This window comes from Heterodontus francisci, chromosome 1 (assembly GCF_036365525.1).
Source record: "Heterodontus francisci isolate sHetFra1 chromosome 1, sHetFra1.hap1, whole genome shotgun sequence".
In the NCBI taxonomy this organism is placed as follows: domain Eukaryota; kingdom Metazoa; phylum Chordata; class Chondrichthyes; order Heterodontiformes; family Heterodontidae; genus Heterodontus; species Heterodontus francisci.
In genome coordinates this window covers 197428238-197447049 of record NC_090371.1, presented here as the reverse complement: position 1 = coordinate 197447049, position 18812 = coordinate 197428238, and the positions used below count along the sequence as shown (strand labels likewise).

General features: G+C 42.0%; 1 protein-coding gene across 4 annotated transcripts in view; it reads right to left on the bottom strand.

Annotated features, from left to right (window-relative positions):
* spock3 (SPARC (osteonectin), cwcv and kazal like domains proteoglycan 3) overlaps positions 1 to 18812 on the bottom strand; it is a 687897-nt gene that overhangs the window by 216185 nt on the left and 452900 nt on the right. For all 4 annotated transcript variants that reach the window (XM_068039972.1, XM_068039987.1, XM_068039980.1 and 1 more), the window contains exon 6: positions 17256 to 17370. In XM_068039972.1, coding sequence (XP_067896073.1) covers positions 17256 to 17370 — 115 coding nt within the window. The remainder of the gene's footprint in view (positions 1 to 17255; positions 17371 to 18812) is intronic.

Genomic DNA, 18812 nt, shown 5'->3' with positions numbered 1-18812 from the left:
GACTCCCACAGCTACCTCGACTACACTTCTTCATACCCTGCCTCCTGTAAGGACTCCATTCCATTCTCCCAGTTTCTCTGTCTCCAACACATCTGCTCTGATGATGCTACCTTCCATGACAGCACTTCTGATATGCCTTCCTTTTTCCTCAACTGAGGATTCCCCACCACTGTGGTTGATAGGGCCCTCAACTGTGTCCGGCCCATTTCCCGCACCTCTACCCTCACCCCTTCCCCTCCCTCCCAGAACCGCGACAGGGTTCCCCTTGTCCTCACTTTCCACCCCATCAGCCTCCACATCCAAAGGATCATCCTCCGCCATGTCCACCACATCCAGGGTGATGCCACTACCAAACCCATCTTCCCCTCCCTTCCCCTGTCAGCATTCCGAAGGGATTGTTCCGTCCACAACACGCCCACCACCTCGTCCCCTTCCCCTGCAATCGCAGGAGGTGTAATCTCTTCTCACTATCCAAGGCCCCAAACTCTCCTTTCAGGTGAAGCAGCAATTTACTTGTACTCCTTTCAATTTAGTATACTGTATTCGCTGCTCACAATGTGGACTCCTCTACATTGGGGAGACCAAACGCAGACTGGGTGACCGCATTGCAGAACCCCTCCGCTCACTCTGAAAGCATGACCCCGAGCTTCCTGTTGCTGGCCATTTCAATACTCCCCCCTGCTCTCATGCCCACATCTCTGTCCTGGGCTTGCTGAAGTGTTCCAGTGAACATTAACGCAAGCTCCAGGAACAGCACCTCATTTACCGATTAGGCACGCTACAGCCTGCTAGACTGAACATTGAGTTCAATAATTTCAGAGCATGACAGGCTCCCCTTCTTATTTTTATTTATTTTTTTCTTTTTTTGTGTGTTTATTTTATTTTAGTTTGTTTCTACTGTGCCTACCCATTGTTTTTTTCATGTTTGTGCTTGGGGCCAGGCTGCTCAGTTTTCTGTCCATTAACACCCTCTCTGTACTAATGCTTTGTCTTTTCAGCACACCATTAACATACCGTTTGCCTTTGCTCCATGACCTACTGGTCAGTTATTCTCTGTGACCTTGTCCTATCCACACCTTCTCTTTCATCATCTCTTGCCCCATCCCCGCTTTACCTGCTTAAAACCTTTTACATTTCTAATATCTGCAAGTTCTGATGAAGGGTCACTGATCTGAAACGTTAACTCTGCTTCTCTCTCCACAGATGCTGCCAGACCTGCTGAGTGGTTAATGGATGCTCTTCGGGTTGGAGGAAGGTTTGTAGTCGAGTTCCCCAGGGGTTCGTGATGGGTCCCTTGCTTTTGCTGATATATATTAATGACCTAGACCTTGGTGTACAGGGCACAATTTCAAAATTTGTGGATGATACGGAACTTGGAACTATTGTGAACTGTGAGGAGGATAATGTAGAACTTCAAAAGGACATAGACAAGTTTGTGAAATGAGCGGACAAGTGGCACATGAAGATCAATGCAGAGAAATATGAAGCGATTCATTTTGGTAGGAAGAACATGGAGAGTCAAAATAGCATAGAGGATACAATTCTAAAGGGGGTGCAGGAGCAGAGGGACCTGGGTGTATATGTGCATAAGTCATTGAAAGTGGCAGGGCAGGTTGAGCAAGCGGTTAATACAACATAATGTATCCTGGGCTTCATTATTAGGGGCATAGAATACAATAGCAAGGAGGTTATGTTTAACTTTTATAAGACACTACTTCGGCCTAAGTTGGAGTACTGGATCCAGTTCTGGGCGCCGCACTTTGGGAAACATGCGAAGGCACTGCAGAGAGTACAGAAAAGATTCATGAGAATGGTTCAACGGATGAGGAACTTCTCTTGGATAGATTGGAGAAGTTAGGACTGTTTTCCTTAGAGAAGAGATGGCTGAGAAGAGATTTGATAGAGGTATTCAAGATCATGAGGGGTCTGGGCAGAGTGGATTGGGAGAAACTTGTGAAAGGAGAGAGAACAAGAGGGCACAGATTTAAGGTGATTGGCAAAAAAACCAAAAGCGACATGAGGAACATCTTTTTCATGCAGAGAATGGTTAGGATCTAGAATGCGCTGCCTGAGAATGTGATAGAGGCAGGTTCAATCGAGACCTTCAAAAGGGAAATAGACTGTTATCTGAAAAGGAAGAATATGCAGGGTTACGGGGAGAAGGCAGGGGAATGGCATTAGGTGAATTGCTCATTCGGAGAGCCGGTGTTCCTTCTGCACTGCAGCAATTCTGTAATTCTGTAAATTAATTCCCGAGGCAATGCATTCTACATTCACAAGACAAAATGTGCAGTGTCACGCTCACAAGAAGTACAGCGATGAAAATGCAGAACCCAAGCTGAAGAGTTATAAAAATTGACTTTTCCTTTAAAAAAGTGGACAATGTGCTGCAAAATGGCCACTGAAGGTCAGACAACCTGGCCCTATATATTCAAACTGTATTACTGTCTCTTAAGCATAAAAAGGTAATATTTCAATGTATGAGGTGTCAATTACACCCATCCTGAACCCATCAAGAGATATTCCCGAACTGGAGTACTGCACCAAGTTCTGGTCACCACATTTTAGGAAGGATGTGAGGATCCTTGAGAGGGTACAGAGGAGATATACCAGAATGGCTCTAAGCATAGAGGATTTTAGTTACAAGGTTAGTTCTTCTTAGTGCAAAGGAGATTGAGGGGAGATTTAATAGAAGTGTGTAAGATTTTGACAGACTTAGATAAGTTTGATATGAAAAAACTGTTCCCATTAACAAATGGTACAAGGACTGGGGGACACAGATTGAAAGTTTTGGGCAAAAGATGCAGGGGGAATATGAGGAAGCGCTTTTTTATGCAGCAGGTGGTAATGACCTAGAACTTGCTGTGCACAAGAGTGGGGAAAGTGGAGATGATCAATGACTTCAAGAGGAAGTTGGATGATTGCCTTAAAGATATAGAATTGCAGGGCTCTGGGGATCGAGGTGGGGAGTGACTGACTGTGTTGCACCATGGAGAGCGGGCATGGACTGTGCTGTAAATGACTCTATGAATGAGTTCTTCTGAAACAAAGATGATGTGAAGTCGCCACATCCTGGTCCATTTTTGGTCACCACAGGGAAGGGGTCCTGCATCTCCTAACACAGGCAACATGTGAGATATTTTTACCTTAAAAAGTAACACACAGGAGAGAGAGAGAGAGATCACAACATCACAAAAGCCTATCTAGCTGAGAGCTGTAAGATCCAGCAAAAAACAAAGAAGGAGCCCTACTGCGAATTCTACCCTTCAATTTTGTGCAGCAGAGAACTGAAAGTGAACACAGTCTCCAGATTGAAGTCTCAACCACCAGAAAATCTGCAAACAACCCAGGCCTGTAACTTTAAAAGAGAAACTGTCCTCCAAGAGAATTTAACAGGTTTGCCATGAACCCCGAACGCCTACCTCACTTCAAACCACTTATTCTTTTCTTCATGATCTATCTATCCTTGTGTGTGTGTGTGTGTGCGTGGATGCAGTTGCCACCATTTCAGGAATGAATATTGTTCAATAAATAGTTAACCTTCTGTTTAAAATCTACAAGAAAACCTGTCACTATCTATTTATTTGACAAATAAAACACAAAGGAGTAAAAATTCTAGTAACAAACTTAATGAGTTCTTTATGTTGTCTGAGGCAACATCAATGAGATGCGTAGAGTCCAGTTTGCTGAAGATCTCAAAGAGGTCTATTACAGCTAAACTATTATGTATAGTACAGAGCAAACTATTTACAGAACCTCACTCTAAGTGTTACAGCTACAGACTTACTCTGGCTTCGAGTCACATGATCCTGGTACTTAGCTCTTAAGATCTTAAAAGGACATCACTCTTAAGGGCAATCATACAATATGCAATTTCTTTCATAAAGTAAGTTCCATATGTTACAAGTACATAAAATTATACATCAAAACTAGTTACACAGGGATGGAGATTGTGAAATTTACAAGTACAGAATCTTAAACGTCCATATATCATTTTGGTAGTTTGACAATTCTTCCAGATCTGGTTATGATATAACCTTCTGAGGATGTGGATTTCACCCTTGGCTGTTTTGAGTTTGTAGGCATGTTGTCAACGTGTTGGTTGTTGTCCTGTTGTTCTGTTAGACCCTGATTGTCAGAATGTGTTCTTTAGAGTCCGCTGTGTGCAATTGGAGTATTGCGCACTTCTCTTATTTGGCTTCAGTTCCTTCTCAACACCGCTCCGCTAGATATTGTAATCTCGTAGGACCTAGGCTCACTACATACTTTGGCTATCTCTGCGGGTAACCATGTTCTCATTGTGGGGTGTATGATCCTGACCTTTTGTCCTACATATAGCTGAGGTAGTTCCGTCTCTGTGTGTCGGTCATGCATCATCTTCATTCTCCCGTGTTTCTCGAGCAGTGTCTCCTGCATCTTGGAGAATTTGGACAGATGATGGCTTGGCAGAGTCGTTTGCACTTGTCTGCCAAACATGATCTCTGCTGGAGATGGTAAGCCCATATCCATAGATGTAGCTCTGTGACAGAGCATGGCAACACAAAAATCTTGTTTTATTGTCCTACACTTCAGGATAATTGCTTTGACTGTGCAAACCATTCGCTCGGCAAGACAATTAGATCTAGGGTCATGTGGTGAGGACATCACACAGTTTATACCCTATCTGATGCACATAACCCTGAAAGGTTTGCCCGTAAACTGCGGCCCATTGTCAGAAATGCTTTAAGACTTGTTCTAAGACCCTGCACTATTTACCCTTTTCGAAACTCGCTGTTATTTAGATTAACTGCTTGGATTGAGAGAAGCAGGTGTTTGACAGTGCTCTGTGTTTATCTTGTTTGCAGCACATTAGCCTGTCTGCTTACACAGCTGTTCAATAGGGAGTTCAATTGCTTTTTTTGCTAGAGATTTTTTGTAGCACTTAAACTTGACTGTTTACACAGTTGTTCAATAGGCAGTTCAATAGCTTTTTTGCGGGAGTTTGTTTATGTTCTTCACCTTTGAATGGTTTACTGGTATTTTTATAGCTGTGGTTGCATGAATGGAAGCTCTTCTTCATGCTCGAGTGATTTAATGAGTTTTTAAAACTTTGGCTATGTGAAGGGAGATTCTGCAGTGATCGGGGTTTCCCCGCGCTTTTGCAATCAGATGCCTCCTGTGATGGCGCCGATCTGGATCAGCCTGGGAGAGGAGTTGGGTCTTCCCCTTTATTTTTAAATGGAGCCTATGTAAAAAGGAAGCAACTTTCTAAGCACTTCAAAGCAATTTTTTTTAAACGGAGATCTCTCAACCATTGTCACAATGATTCACCCGATTTACTTGCACCCTGTCATTCTGTGTTCAGTCTTCAACAGCTGGAGGTAAGTTCCTTTTTCTTTCTACTGTTTGAGCCAGTATTTCTCTTGAATTTTCTCTCTTTTGGCTGCAGGAAATGTCATTTTCAGAGCTGTTTTACCTGTGGTCTTCAACGTAGACTTTTTTTCCTCCCACCACTGCTGCCACCATGTAATGAATTCTTTATGTTGTCTGAGGCAACATCAATGAGATGCGTGGTGTCCAGTTTTCTGAGGATCTCAAAACAGGTTTACAGAACCTTATTCTATGTGTTACAGTTGCAGAGTGACTCTGGCTTTGAGTCATATGACTGCATCCTGGTACTAGGCTCATTAGCATACTAAGATCTTAAAGGGACATCACTCCTAAAGGCAATCATACAACAAAAACATTGTTGAGAACAGTTGGAAGGGAACTCACACCCCTTATCACCTGGCCATAACAGGAAGTACAAATCTGCCCCTGTCCTCATAACTCCAATTGAGGGTATGCTGAAGTGACTCATAGAGTCATAGATTCGTACAGCATAGAAACAGGCCCTTCGGCCCACCGCGTCCATGCCGACCATAATGCCTATCTATACTAATCCCACCTGCCTGCATTAATTCCATATCCCTCTATGCCTTGCTCATTCAAGTACCTGCCCAGATGCCTCTTTAATGTCACTACTGTTCCTGCCTCCACCACTTCCTCAGGCAGCTCATTCCAGATACCCACTATTCTTTGTGTGAAACATTTACCCCTTTGAGCCCCTTTAAACCTCCTCCCTCTCACCTTAAATCTATGCCCTCTAGTTTTAGTCATCCCTACCATGGGAAACAAATTCTGGCTATCTACCCTATCTATGCCTCTCATAATTTTATATACCTCTATCATGTCCCCTCTCAGCCTCCTTCGCTCCAGGGAAAACAGACCCATCCTATCCAATCTCTCTTTATAACTCAAGCCCTCCAAACCAGGCAACATCCTTGTGAATCTTTTCTGCACTCTCTCTAGCTTAATCACATCTTTCCTGTAGTGCGGCGACCAGAACTGCACACAGTAGTCCAAATGCGGCCTACCAACATTATGTACAACTGTAGCATGCAAGTTATTTTTACTTTTAAGTAACTACAGGATCAAAACAAAATTATAGAATCGAGATCTGATGAAGGATCCCACCCAAATAAATGGTAGTTTACTAAAAGAATACTCTTTTTAAACAATTACTGATCTTAAATTCTTAAGACGAGTCTAGAAATGGATTTCTTATTCATTCATGGGATGGCAGCATCGCTGGCAAGGCCAGCATTTGTTGGCCATCCCTAATTGCCCTTGAGAAGGTGCTGGTGAGCCACCTTCTTGAACTGGCACAGTCCAACTGGTGTAGGAACACCAACAGTGCTGTTCGGGAGGGAGTTCCAGGATTTTGATCGAGCGACAGTGAAGGAATGGTGATATAGTTCCAAGGCAGGGTGGTGATCTGTGACTTGGAGGGGAACTTGCTAGTGTTCCCATGCGTCTGCTGCCCTTGTTCTTCTAGGTGGTAGCGGTCGTGGGTTTGGAAGGTGCTGTTGAAGGAGCCTCGGTGAGTTGCTGCAGTACATCTGTAGATGGTATACTCCGCTGCCACTGTGCACCGGTGGTGGAGGGAGGAAATGTTTAAGGTAATGGATGGGGTGCCAATCAAGTGGGTTGTTTTGTTCTGGATGGTGTCTAGCTTCTTGAGTGCTTATGGAGTTGCACCCAGCCAGGCACTCAGCCATTGTTGATGACTCCGTGGACATAGAAAAAGAAAATACAAATAACTTACATTTTATCCAGTACATTTCATGACCTCAGGATATTGCAAAGCACTTAACTGTCAATGAAGTACTGGTGAAGTGTAGTCACTGTTGACAAACACTGCAGCCGATTTGTGCAGAACAAGGATCTACAAACAGCTTTGATCTTGCCAAAATAGTTGATTTTCTTTTATTGGGGACAAAAAAATGCTGCAATCATTAATAAAAAATGGTGAACAACAACATGGTTTGGAGGAACAGGGACAGCGAACTGAATGTGGTACTCTCAGGTGATCTATCATCGGTTTTGGATTTGCAATCAAATATACTGCTATTAATCATTCATACCATTCTTTTGGGTGTTTATCAGGCTAATGAGAGAGACAGCTGGTGAAGTATAGCTTGAGGATCACCAATCCTCAAGCATGGGGCAAGGCGAGTAGACAGGCCTCCATGAACTACCACAGCTGGTATGGGAACTGAACCCATGCTGTTAGTGTCTTTCTGCAGCACACTCTAGCTGTCTAGCCAACTGAGCTAATCGACCCCCCATCATTGCATGGTAACAAAAGAATTTCCCCTATGGGTTTGCAATCAAATAGAAAACAGCTATCAAAGAACATAACCAAGCACTGCACTCTCAGAAAACAGCGCAGACGTTTGCAACACACATCACAGTTGTGCACTGTAAGAAAATTCTAAATATGGCAATCTCATCAGAATTAAGCAAAACTCATTACAGCAATCCAACACCCTGTTTTATTTTCAAACTCTGGAAATTTTGCAAGTCTAACGTCAGCAACAAATAAAATCAGTCAATGGATTCACCTTATGGAACTGTCCACTAATCTTAAAAAAATAGTTTTAAAAGTTACATTTGAGCAGCTTGTTTGTTATTTATATATAATTTATTTGGGGAGAAACACTAAATAAATACTTCTTAATGACTCTCAAAATGTCACCAGTTCATCTTAAAACTGTGAGCAAAACCATACCTGCCAAGATTGAGGCATATTAATTTCATCATATGGAACATTAATTTCAAACTCTTACTGGACTGAAAACATGGCAGTACCTGCATTCTAAAAGTACAGTGGCTGGAAACATTTGTGTTCTAAGAGTCAGTTGCCTGGAGAAGACAATGGAACTACTCCCTGATTCAATTAACCAAATGGTTTTGATCAAAAGACATTGAGTTTGTGAAAGATAGCAATCTAGACCCCTTACTGAGGATGTCTACTGAGATTGAAAGAATCCACAAAAAATACAGGTGGGGAGCTAGTCACATGTCTGGCCTGCTGGTTCAGATTTGGTTTGAATTGTGATCATAGAGCAGTTTGGGTCAGACTGCAATTTGAAGACAAAAGGGAAGGCAAATGCACATGGGATATAAGGTAACTTGATAAGGTGGATTCAAAATTGGCTTAGCTGTAGGAGACAGAGAGTGATGACAGATGGCTGTTTTAGTGACTGGAAGACAGTGCCCAGTGGCGTACCACAGGGATCTGTGCTGGGTCCCCTATTGTTTGTCATTTATATAAACAACATAGATGGCTATGTGGGGGGTAGGATCAGTAAGTTCGCGGATGACACAAACATTGGCTGAGTGGTTAACAGTGAGGTGGAGTGTCTTAGGTTACAGGAAGATATAGACGGGATGGTCAAATGGGGAGAAAAGTGGCAGATGGAATTTAACGCTGAAAAGTGTGAGGTGATACACTTTGGAAGGAGGAATGTGACACGGAAGTATTCAATGAATGGCCTGACACTGGGAAGTTCAGAGGAACAAAGGGACCTTGGCGTGTTTGTCCATAGATCTTTGAAGGCAGAAGGGCAGGTTAATAAGGTGGTGAAAAAGGCTTATGGGACACTTGCCCTTATCAATCGAGGCATAGATTACAAAAGCAGGGAGGTCATGTTGGAGTTGTACAGAACTTTGGTAAGACCACAGCTGGAGTACTGTGTGTAATTCTGGTCGCCACATTATAGGAGGGATGTGATTGCATTGGAAGGGGTGCAGAGGCGATTCACCAGGATGTTGCCTGGGATGGAACATTAAAGCTATGAAGAGAGGTTGGATAGGCTTGGGTTGTTTTCGCTGGAGCAGAGAAGACTGAGGAGTGACCTGATCGAGGTGTACAAGATTATGAGGGGCATGGACAGGGTGGATAGGGAGCAGCTGTTCCCCTTAGTTGAAGGGTCAGTTACGAGGGGTCACAAGTTTAAGGTGAGGAGTGGGAGGTTTAAGGGGGATTTGAGGAAGAACTTTTTTTACCCAGAGGGTGGTGATGGTCTGGAATGCCCTGCCTGGGAGGGTGGTAGAGGCAGGTTGCCTCACATCCTTTAAAAAGTACCTGGATGAGCACTTGGCACATCATAACATTCAAGGCTATGAGCCAAGTGCTGGCAAATGGGATTAGGTGGACAGGTCAGGTGTCTTTAATGCATCGGTGCAGACTCGATGGGCTGAAGGGCCTCTTCTGCACTGTATTATTCTGTGATTCTGTGAAGGCCTCTCTCTCTCCCTCTCATGCAAAGACAGGACCCACGGAAGAAATTAAGCCAAGAAAGAAAACCACTGAAACAAGTTTGAAAGAGTGCACTGGGCCCCAATGGGACGGCAAGATTTAACTGCAGCCAAAGACTTTACACCTTTCTTGTTTAAATCTAAGAAAACCTGTCTGATTGATTTCTTTGCCATTACAATTGGAAAGCAGTGAATAAGGATTCACGGAGGGGAAGCTAAAACACGGTGTTTTAAAAATTAAACCCTGTTACGGTCAAACCAGGAAAAGGCTGAGAGGGAGCCTGTAGACCCCTTTCTCATCTGGTCGTAGTAAAACCTTTTTGCTCAAATTCACACACAACCAGAACAGGCAAAAAAAATCTAATCTAATTGAGTGGTTCTGATGGCCTTTAGCCCCACCCTCCAACGAAACTGATTCATTGACACTGACAACCTCCAATTGATTTTTATTGTCAAACATCAACAAGCTGGCTGTCAGCTTAAAATTTTAATGGTGGCCAGGAGGAAAAAACAGTAAACTAGTGGTAGGAGGCTGCAGCTGGGAACCCTTATGTACAGTCCCAAACATTCAGTGGAGCAGTGCTTGAAAATTGGAGGCGGAGGGAGGAAAGGAAGAAGACCCATCGTGGCAGTGGGGTAAGGTCAGCTATTAGTGCTGGATGGAGAGATTGTTGATCACAGCAGGGTAGAGAGAGGCTGCGATCTGCGCAACGGAAGTCAAAGGTTTCCGTGAGGGGCAGGGGGAGTATCTCTGCTTCTCCTGGCCCACAAGGTGTGCTAAAAAAGGCACCTTTGTGGAGCTGGCAGCTTCTGTCTTTGTTTTACTGCCAGGGTTCCTGACCCCTGGGAAACCTGCACAACAGTTGTAAAACTCAAACGGGGCTCCCCATTACACTTTGGGAGCCTGATCTAAATATGTTAATGAAGTGCCCCACCTCTCCATCGTGGGACATTCAGATACCTCGATATCCACTGCGATAAAAAAAGCCAGAGAGTGTATGCCCTGTGAGTTGGGACTGTGTCCTCATATTCATGCCTTTAACCATACCCTCCTGACCCTCTCCCACCCATTGTGAGCAATTAATAGGTGCCCAATTGTTTCTCATTCACAGATACAATCTCCCCCCACTTTTTATTTAAATTCCTCCTTGGTACAGAGAAAATCATATTCATTTAATTTGCAGGTTGTTAGCTGTAATGAAGCCCAATGCTTTGTTGCTGCAAACAGGGAGATTAAAACTAAATGAACTTGTGATATATAATTTTAGCTTCATGGAGGTTAATAGTTTGCAAATCCTCTTTCCCACTCTTCCACACAATAAGATTCCATTTGTTGTTGGCAAACAGGATGCAAGGCACTCTCTCATAATGAAGGTAAGGGAAATAAAATATCAGAGGATAATTTCAACATTGTTGGTCTTATGCATCCAGTAATGGTTCAAGAGTGACCATTTTTTCTTCTTATTTAACTGTGAATGGTCAGATACATAGGGGGAGAAATTTGAGCACGCCCATTTTAGGGCACGCAGGGGCTCAGTGTTCAGAGGAACATAGGACTTAGGAGCAGAGTAGGCCATTCAACCCTTCGAGCCTAATCCACCATTTGATAAGATCATGGGTGATCTGGTTGTGATCTCAACTCCAGTTTCCTGTCTGTCCTCCATATCCCTCGACTCCCCTGTATATCAAAAATCTAACATAGGCTTCCATCTATTCTGAGGGGAAGGGGGGGGAGTAACAATCCCTATGTCTGAATAGTGAGGCCTGCGTCAAACCAATATTGGCCGCTAGACCTCATTTCCATCAAGCCAGCATAGCACAAACAACCAGCTGGCACAGAGCCATTTATGATCCGGTAACTGAAGGCTGGGTGGGGGAAAACAAAGCCTGTGGAGTTGGGTAAAAGAGTAGTGATAACCAGGAGAAGGAGTGGCTGCTCACATTCGTTAAATGTGGAGTTGGGAGGTCTGCTCCTGGTCTTTTTGATGCCACATTCAGCTAAATGTATTTCAAAAATTACCTTGCTGGTGACAGGTGGTCCCAAGGCATGGTTTTCCTGAGTGCAGCTGGGGCTGGTGCCAATTTCGCAGTGTGGGTTTCAAACAAGTGTTCGGCCCCTAATTTGCAAATGCAAACCAACCCAACACCTGTTTCAGGAGTAGGCAATGCACTGCCAGAAATGTGCACCCAATTCCTACACACCACATTGGGGGCTTAGTAGGTTAGCTAGTGCCTGAAAAACGAGCACTGTGTGGCCAAATTTATAGGCCATACCCTTTTGATACAATTTTCTGATTTACATCTTACAACAATGTAAATTTGACACCAAAATGTTTAGCTAGACATGGTTCTCTAGGATTCCCAGTTTGATTGTACATTGCAGAAATTTTTACTCTCCATTCCAGAAATCTTGCAAGAAAGTGTTATTATGTTGAGGCGCTGGAGACTGCAGTATCAATACTCCTGTAAAATAAATGTTATTTTCAAAGCTTAGCAATGATACTGAGATTATTTCTACCTCTCCCCTGACACATCACTTTTGGTCTCCAAACAATATGACATTTTTTCACCTTTTCCTTTCAGTAAACTGCAAGGTCACTGATTTTGTTTGCTCTGATAATCTGTCAGAGAGAGATTAGTTTACATTCTCAATGCATCACTTCACACCCAACTGAATTTGCATGTTTACACTCCTTACTTAAAAGGTTCAATTTTTTCCATTAGTTTTACACAGTATTTTTTTAAAATGAGGAATCCGTGCTTTAACAGCTGTGCAGCATAGCTTTCAGTAAAAGAATTTAAGATCTTTATCGCCAATAAAAGACATAAGTAATTATTTTAACCAAATATTAATTTGTTGACAATTGACACTGAGCTCAAAGTCAGTAAGGATGAAGGAACTGAAGAAACGGGGAAATGTTAAATACATACACTGAGACCAAGAGATCTGAAAATTATATCTATCTGCAACTGCCTAAAATGTAAACCCATTATGAAATTCTGAAAAATATGATTTACCAATGCAGTATTTAAATAACATATAAGGGAGCTCAGATTATTTTCAATTCTGCAAGTAAATAACCTAGTTCACTGTTCAATAAGTGAAAGGTTTCTAAATGCCTGACAAAGGCCTGTGCAATTTTATTTACTATTACGCAGAAATGTGAGACCCAATTTCTGAGAAAAGGAGTTTGTTACAGTTGTTTTTCTCTTGCTCCAGCTGAACCTGAATCTGTGCTATGAGAAACACTTTCATTGACTTTTTATCTCCAATTTTTAAAACAGATATGCTCGATTATGATCTTATTTAGGTGAAATGAAAAAACAGGAAGGTGGTTCATCAAAGTTCATCCCCAATCGTTTTCCTTACTCTTTGCTTCATCCTTCCCCATACCTGAACTCACATCAGCTGGATCATCCCACTCCAGTTCTAACTTCTCATTTTTCCCACTTTCCTCTCCTGTTTTGCTCCATTTCATCCCCGTCAGCTAAACTGTCTATTACTGTTTATTGATTGGCCCAGTTGTTTTTGTTTCACTAATCCTCAGAGAGTTTCTGCTTGTCCCTTGTCACAATAAAGACATCACAACATCACTAGTTAATAGACAGGAAGAAATGGGACAAAGAAAAACCACATATAAACAGAAAAACCCAATAATATAATAGAAACCAATTCTACAGGTACCCACTGAGTGCTGCCCATTATTGGGCAGATCTTAGGTATGCTGATTGCCCAAATTGTATTGCATTTCATGACACAATAAGCTAGTGCCAGAAGAGTAATATAAAAATTCATATTACATGTATTACCTTCATTAAAAACAGCAAATTAATTTAAACCATCTACTTTGTTCATAACGTGGTTGTAATGCCAGGAAAGTGCTTCAAATGCCTATTCAAATACCCAGTCAGCTATTTTGGGATTCTAGACTTGAAGAAAGTGTTACATTTCATTGAGGCAAATTTATTTAGCTACCTGTGGCACATATTTTGTAGACCTCTTGAATTTTTTTAACCACAGTACATTTTCCTATTTGTTATTGAAATTTTATCTGCCAGTTCTGTGTTGTTTGTTCAGTGCTAGCTAATGCAGTAGTGCTGCAGATCTGACCATGATATGCTGCTCAGAATATCACTACATTTGCTGTTCTAGGGAAAGAGAGAAGGATCAGAGGAATCCTGAAAGGGAGATATGTTTACACCTTAGCTGATCAGGTTACACTTGCCTTTATTCAACTGCATGTGTGTACATATTGAATATATATTACACATAATAGCTCAAAGAGCATCTACCTTGACACGTTATTGGAATACTGCCCATGGAGACTTGCAATGAAGGAGGCAGTAGCAAAAACATATTGTCTCCTCGAGCTAGATCTTCAGATCAGGTCCAGATAAAGATGGATCTGTTAACGGCTGTCAAATGCTTTAAACTTCTATCCTACTGGTTCCTTCCAAACAGCAGGTGCCAAATTTCTGCCAACTGATGTTGCACCATTATTTTAAGACTGCATGGATAGCTGCTCAGAGACTGAACTTAACCTCTTCAGGTCTGGTTCATTTATCCCCTTGAGTCAGCCTTGAATAAGAGCAGTAAAAAGATTATTAAAATGAAGCACACCCTAATACCATGGTCATTAGGATGGTGAGTCAAATATTTTGATGGCTTGAGATCAGAATGTGTTGCATATGTTCCTGTGAAGGTTTCCACAATATTAAGGTCTGCTGCTTTTTGCCATCCATAGACCTTGCCATGAGACAAATAAAAGGGGCCTCCCAGTTATAAGCACAATAAGACACCACCTGGAGTCAAGTATACCAAACCTCACGTTGACGATTTGCTGATCGGCACAAGCTGAGTGAGTGACGTGGAGTATAATTTATGCCTGCCTGACATCATGGGCCAAATTTTAAACGGGTGTGGAGTAAAGGCCTGCTCAGGTATAAAATTGAAACCCGACCCGACCACAGCCAACCTGAACCCGACCCAGGCCAGAATCCTTTAATTTGTTTTCGTACCCGACCCGACACGAATATTGCAATAAATTTAATGACATCTAACATGTTATTATGCTCTACCTCGTCCAAATGGTAATACTTGTGATCCTGTTCATCCGTTCCAGCAGCAGGCTATTCCTGCAGATGGAGTTGTGGGGAATCAAGGGTGAGCCTGATCCCGTGAGTTCTCAGAAGCAGCACTATCCAGCCCGACCCGAGCCTGAATGTTGGACTTGGAATAAAGACATGACTCGACCCAAACCTGACACATGTAGTCAGGTCGAGTTGGGTTCGGGTCGGGTAGCCAGGCTTTAGCGTGGAGGTGGGATTGGAAGCAGACGGGCCAGCAATTTTCCATGCTAGTTTGCCAGCTTGGTCCCACCTTGGGGCCATTTTTGAAGAGCCTGGTTGTTGGGGTGGGTGGTCATGGTTGTGGGGGGAAACAGCACTTAATTGGCTGCCTCCTCAAAAGTCACCCTCTTGAGTCCTGACGCTGGCATGTGTGTGTTTCTGACCTGCATTTCCTCGTAGTGGTGATATCGGGACGCACAAATGAAAATTCAACTCTAAAAGTGCTGACTCCACTTTCTGGGGTCAGCCTCATTATAATATTTTAGGCAAGCATCTGTTATCAGAAACACCTGTGACTGGGAATTTACCTATTGGGAGGTAGGAAATAGCTTCCTGCTGCTGGGTTTAAAGGTCTGCAGCAGTTTAAAGGAGCAGCCATCATCAGAATCATAATTGTTACAACAAGGTTCACAGAAGATGTCTGGCATGTCTGTATGGGAACACAGAGCTCCAGGTTTACAGATATAACAAAGGATGCACCGCTCATATTAAATGCACTGAATAGCATATACCTTGCATTAATGGCTTAGGTCAATCATCAAAAATGCACAAAATATGTAAAAAAAAAAAATGTGCATGTCATTCCTGTAGCAATTCCACAACTTTAAATGTGGATAATGCCATATTTCATGACTATACCAACACAAATCTTTTAACCATGGTTATAGCAATAGATTCCGGGGCAGAAATTACTCAGCCATTCCAGTGGGCCCCCTTGTACTCCAGTGTGACTACAAACACCACCTGGACTTCTACACTCCAGAATTGTACAGGATTTTCCTGTGGCCATGCTTACGTGAAGAACCTCTGCCTACTCCAAATCAGGCCAGTGATGTCGAGGGGGAGAGACTTCCTGAAGCTGGAATTTTCCATGTTCATGATCTTACAACACAGATCCAGTCAAAGGTTGGGGCTTGGTATGCTGAGGGAAATGAGGTTGAAGTGCTGTGGAACTTTAGCCCCCAAATGCTTTATGGTATATTTTCATGCTACCATTTTTGCTCAAGTTGACTGGGGCATGGTCTCATAATCCATCTATAGCTAAAAACACTGTTATATCATTCACAACCATCATTTGATTCTGGAACTTAAACAATAACGTAAACTTCCACAATACTGGTTTTGGAAACTCTTCAATACAGTGTCCCTGTCAAATTTGTTCTGCTGCAATTGGAAGTGGCAGACTTGCATCTAGAGATTTTAGCAGTACTGGGGAGATTACATTTTTTTGGTTCTGGCCTCTATCTACAAATAGAATGTTAAAATCAATAGCTGAAGGATAGAATTTCCATTTTCTTCAGTGGTGTTGCTAATTACTTTGCCACCCACTAAGTTAATAAATATACGTATCACCATCATCACAAACATCAGAGAATGCTTCCCCCCATAGTATTTTATATCTACAAACAACTTCCACATACTTTCATACTTACAGCAATCATAATATAAAAACATGAAGTGAAAAATTCAGCTAAGAAAACATAATCTAGCTAGCATGGAATAGGACACGGTAACAATTATAACAAACACTACTGAGTTCAGCAATAAACACAAAGACCACCATTTTAAGTGGGGAACGGACAAGCTATAAATATGTTTCCACTTACTTCAATACTTTCTCTTGTTTTTGACTGAAATTGAAGTATTGTGTCATGGCAATTTTTAACACAATCACTTGGGCTACAAACTGCAGTAGCCACATTAGATTTGAGGACTGATTCTGCAATCACGTGTTCCAATAGGGAGCACTGCTTGCAATCAATGAATTGCAGGTAATGCATTGCAAGTGCACTGCCTGTTATTTTCTACTCATTAAGATTATCGGATGAAAAATCACAGACTCGGTGACCTTGATGTGCTTCCTATCAGTGCTGCTCCCTGCTGGAAGTACAGGAATGTGGAAATGGTCCTTGACTAATCAAGCAACATTTAACAGCAACAGAATAAGAGTAGGAAATATATTTGATTCTAGACTGTCTTGCTTTAAACGTAAGTTCTTACTTTTTTAGTTTTTAAGTGAAGAAGTGTTCTTTCAAGTATCTTTAGTACTGAAACAATTCTGAAACAAATTGACTGAAATAGTAAAATCTTTTTAAAAATCAACACTTAAATGTGTTACAACTAACATGCACATGTGCTGTATTTCCAGCATACAGGAAATAAGAAAAATATGGAGATGTCATTCTTCATCCTTATACTCCAAAATCTTCATTAAACTGGGGAATACAACACTCATTCTGCAAAAAGTCTATTTGAAAAGCCAGTAAAATATTGACACATACCTTTTTTTTCATCTTTTCCTTCAATTGATGGTTTATCTGAGGAGCAAGGGCACCGTCCTTCACATTTGACTGAGATCTGCTTGCCTGAAACACATGCTTGATATTCCAGTTTGCACTATGAGAAAGGGAAAGATTGAAACTGAACAATCATTTAAACAGAGATAAACTGTTCAATAAAATGTAGTAGATTACATATTTTACAGTACTTTTGCAAATTAAACTAGGATAAATATGGGAACCAATACAATAGCTCTCAGAGACTGTCAGCAGTATGAAGGTGCACGGACAACTGCAAATAACACTGATCCCTGGGAGCACTCCACCCAGAACAACTCCCCAGCCAAACATCAGTGCCCTAATTATTACCCACTGCTTTCTCTCTTTCTGGCGATTCTTTATCTCAAAATAGGGCAGCTAAGTAAAAAAAAAAATTAGATACGCCATTAAAAGATTTCAACGAGAAATAAATATTCCAAGGGTGGGACCTACCATCCGTGGTTAACTAAAACAGTTAAAGGTAGTATCAAACTAAAGAAATAGTCTATAATTGCACAAAGATGTGAGGCAGGTCAGAAGATTGGACAGAATATAAAAAACAGCAAAGAATAACTAAAAGACTGATCAGGTAGGTAAAATTAGAGTATGAGAGAAAGTTAGCTAGAAATATAAAGACAGATAGTAAGAGTTTCTATAAATGTTTAAAAAAGAGTTACCAAAGTGAGCGTTGGTCCTATAGAAAGGGAGTCTGGAAAATTAATAATGGATAATAAGGAGATGGCAGATGACTTGAACAGATATTTTGCATCGGTCTTTACTATTGAGGATACAAGTAACATTCCAGTACTAGCTATAAGTCAGGAAATGGAAGGGAGGGAGGATCTCAAGAAAATTACAATCAACAGGGTGACACAGTAGCGCAGTGGCTAGCACCGCAGCCTCAGTTCTGGGTACTGCCTGTGTGGAGTTTACAAGTTCTCCCTGTGACCGCGTGGGTTTCCTCCGGGTGCTCCGGTTTCCTCCCACATGCCAAAGACTTGTGGGTTGATAGGTAAATTGGCCACTGTAAAAAAAAAAATATGCCCCTAGTGTAGATAGGTGGTAGGAGAATTGAGGGAAGGTGGGGATGTGAGAGGGATAATGGGATTAATATAGGATTAGTATAAATGGGTGGTTGATGGTCGGCAAGGACTCGGTGGGCCGAAGGGCCTGTTTCGGTTCTGTATCTCTCTATGACCAGGAAACAGAGAGTAGGCATAAATGGGTCATTTTCTGGTTAGCAAGCTGTAACGAGTGGTGTGCCACAGGGATGTGTGCTGCGGTCTCAACTTTTTACAATTTATATAAATGACTTAGATGAAGGGACCGTAGGTATGGTTGCTAAATTTGCTGATGTCACAAAGATAGGCAGGAAAGTAACTTGTGAAGAGGACATAAGGGGGCTACAAAGGGATATAGATAGGTTACGTGAGTGGGCAAAGACCTGGCAAATGGAGTATAATGTAGGAAAGTGTGAAATTGTCCACTTCGGCAGGAAGAATAAAAAAGAAGCATATTATC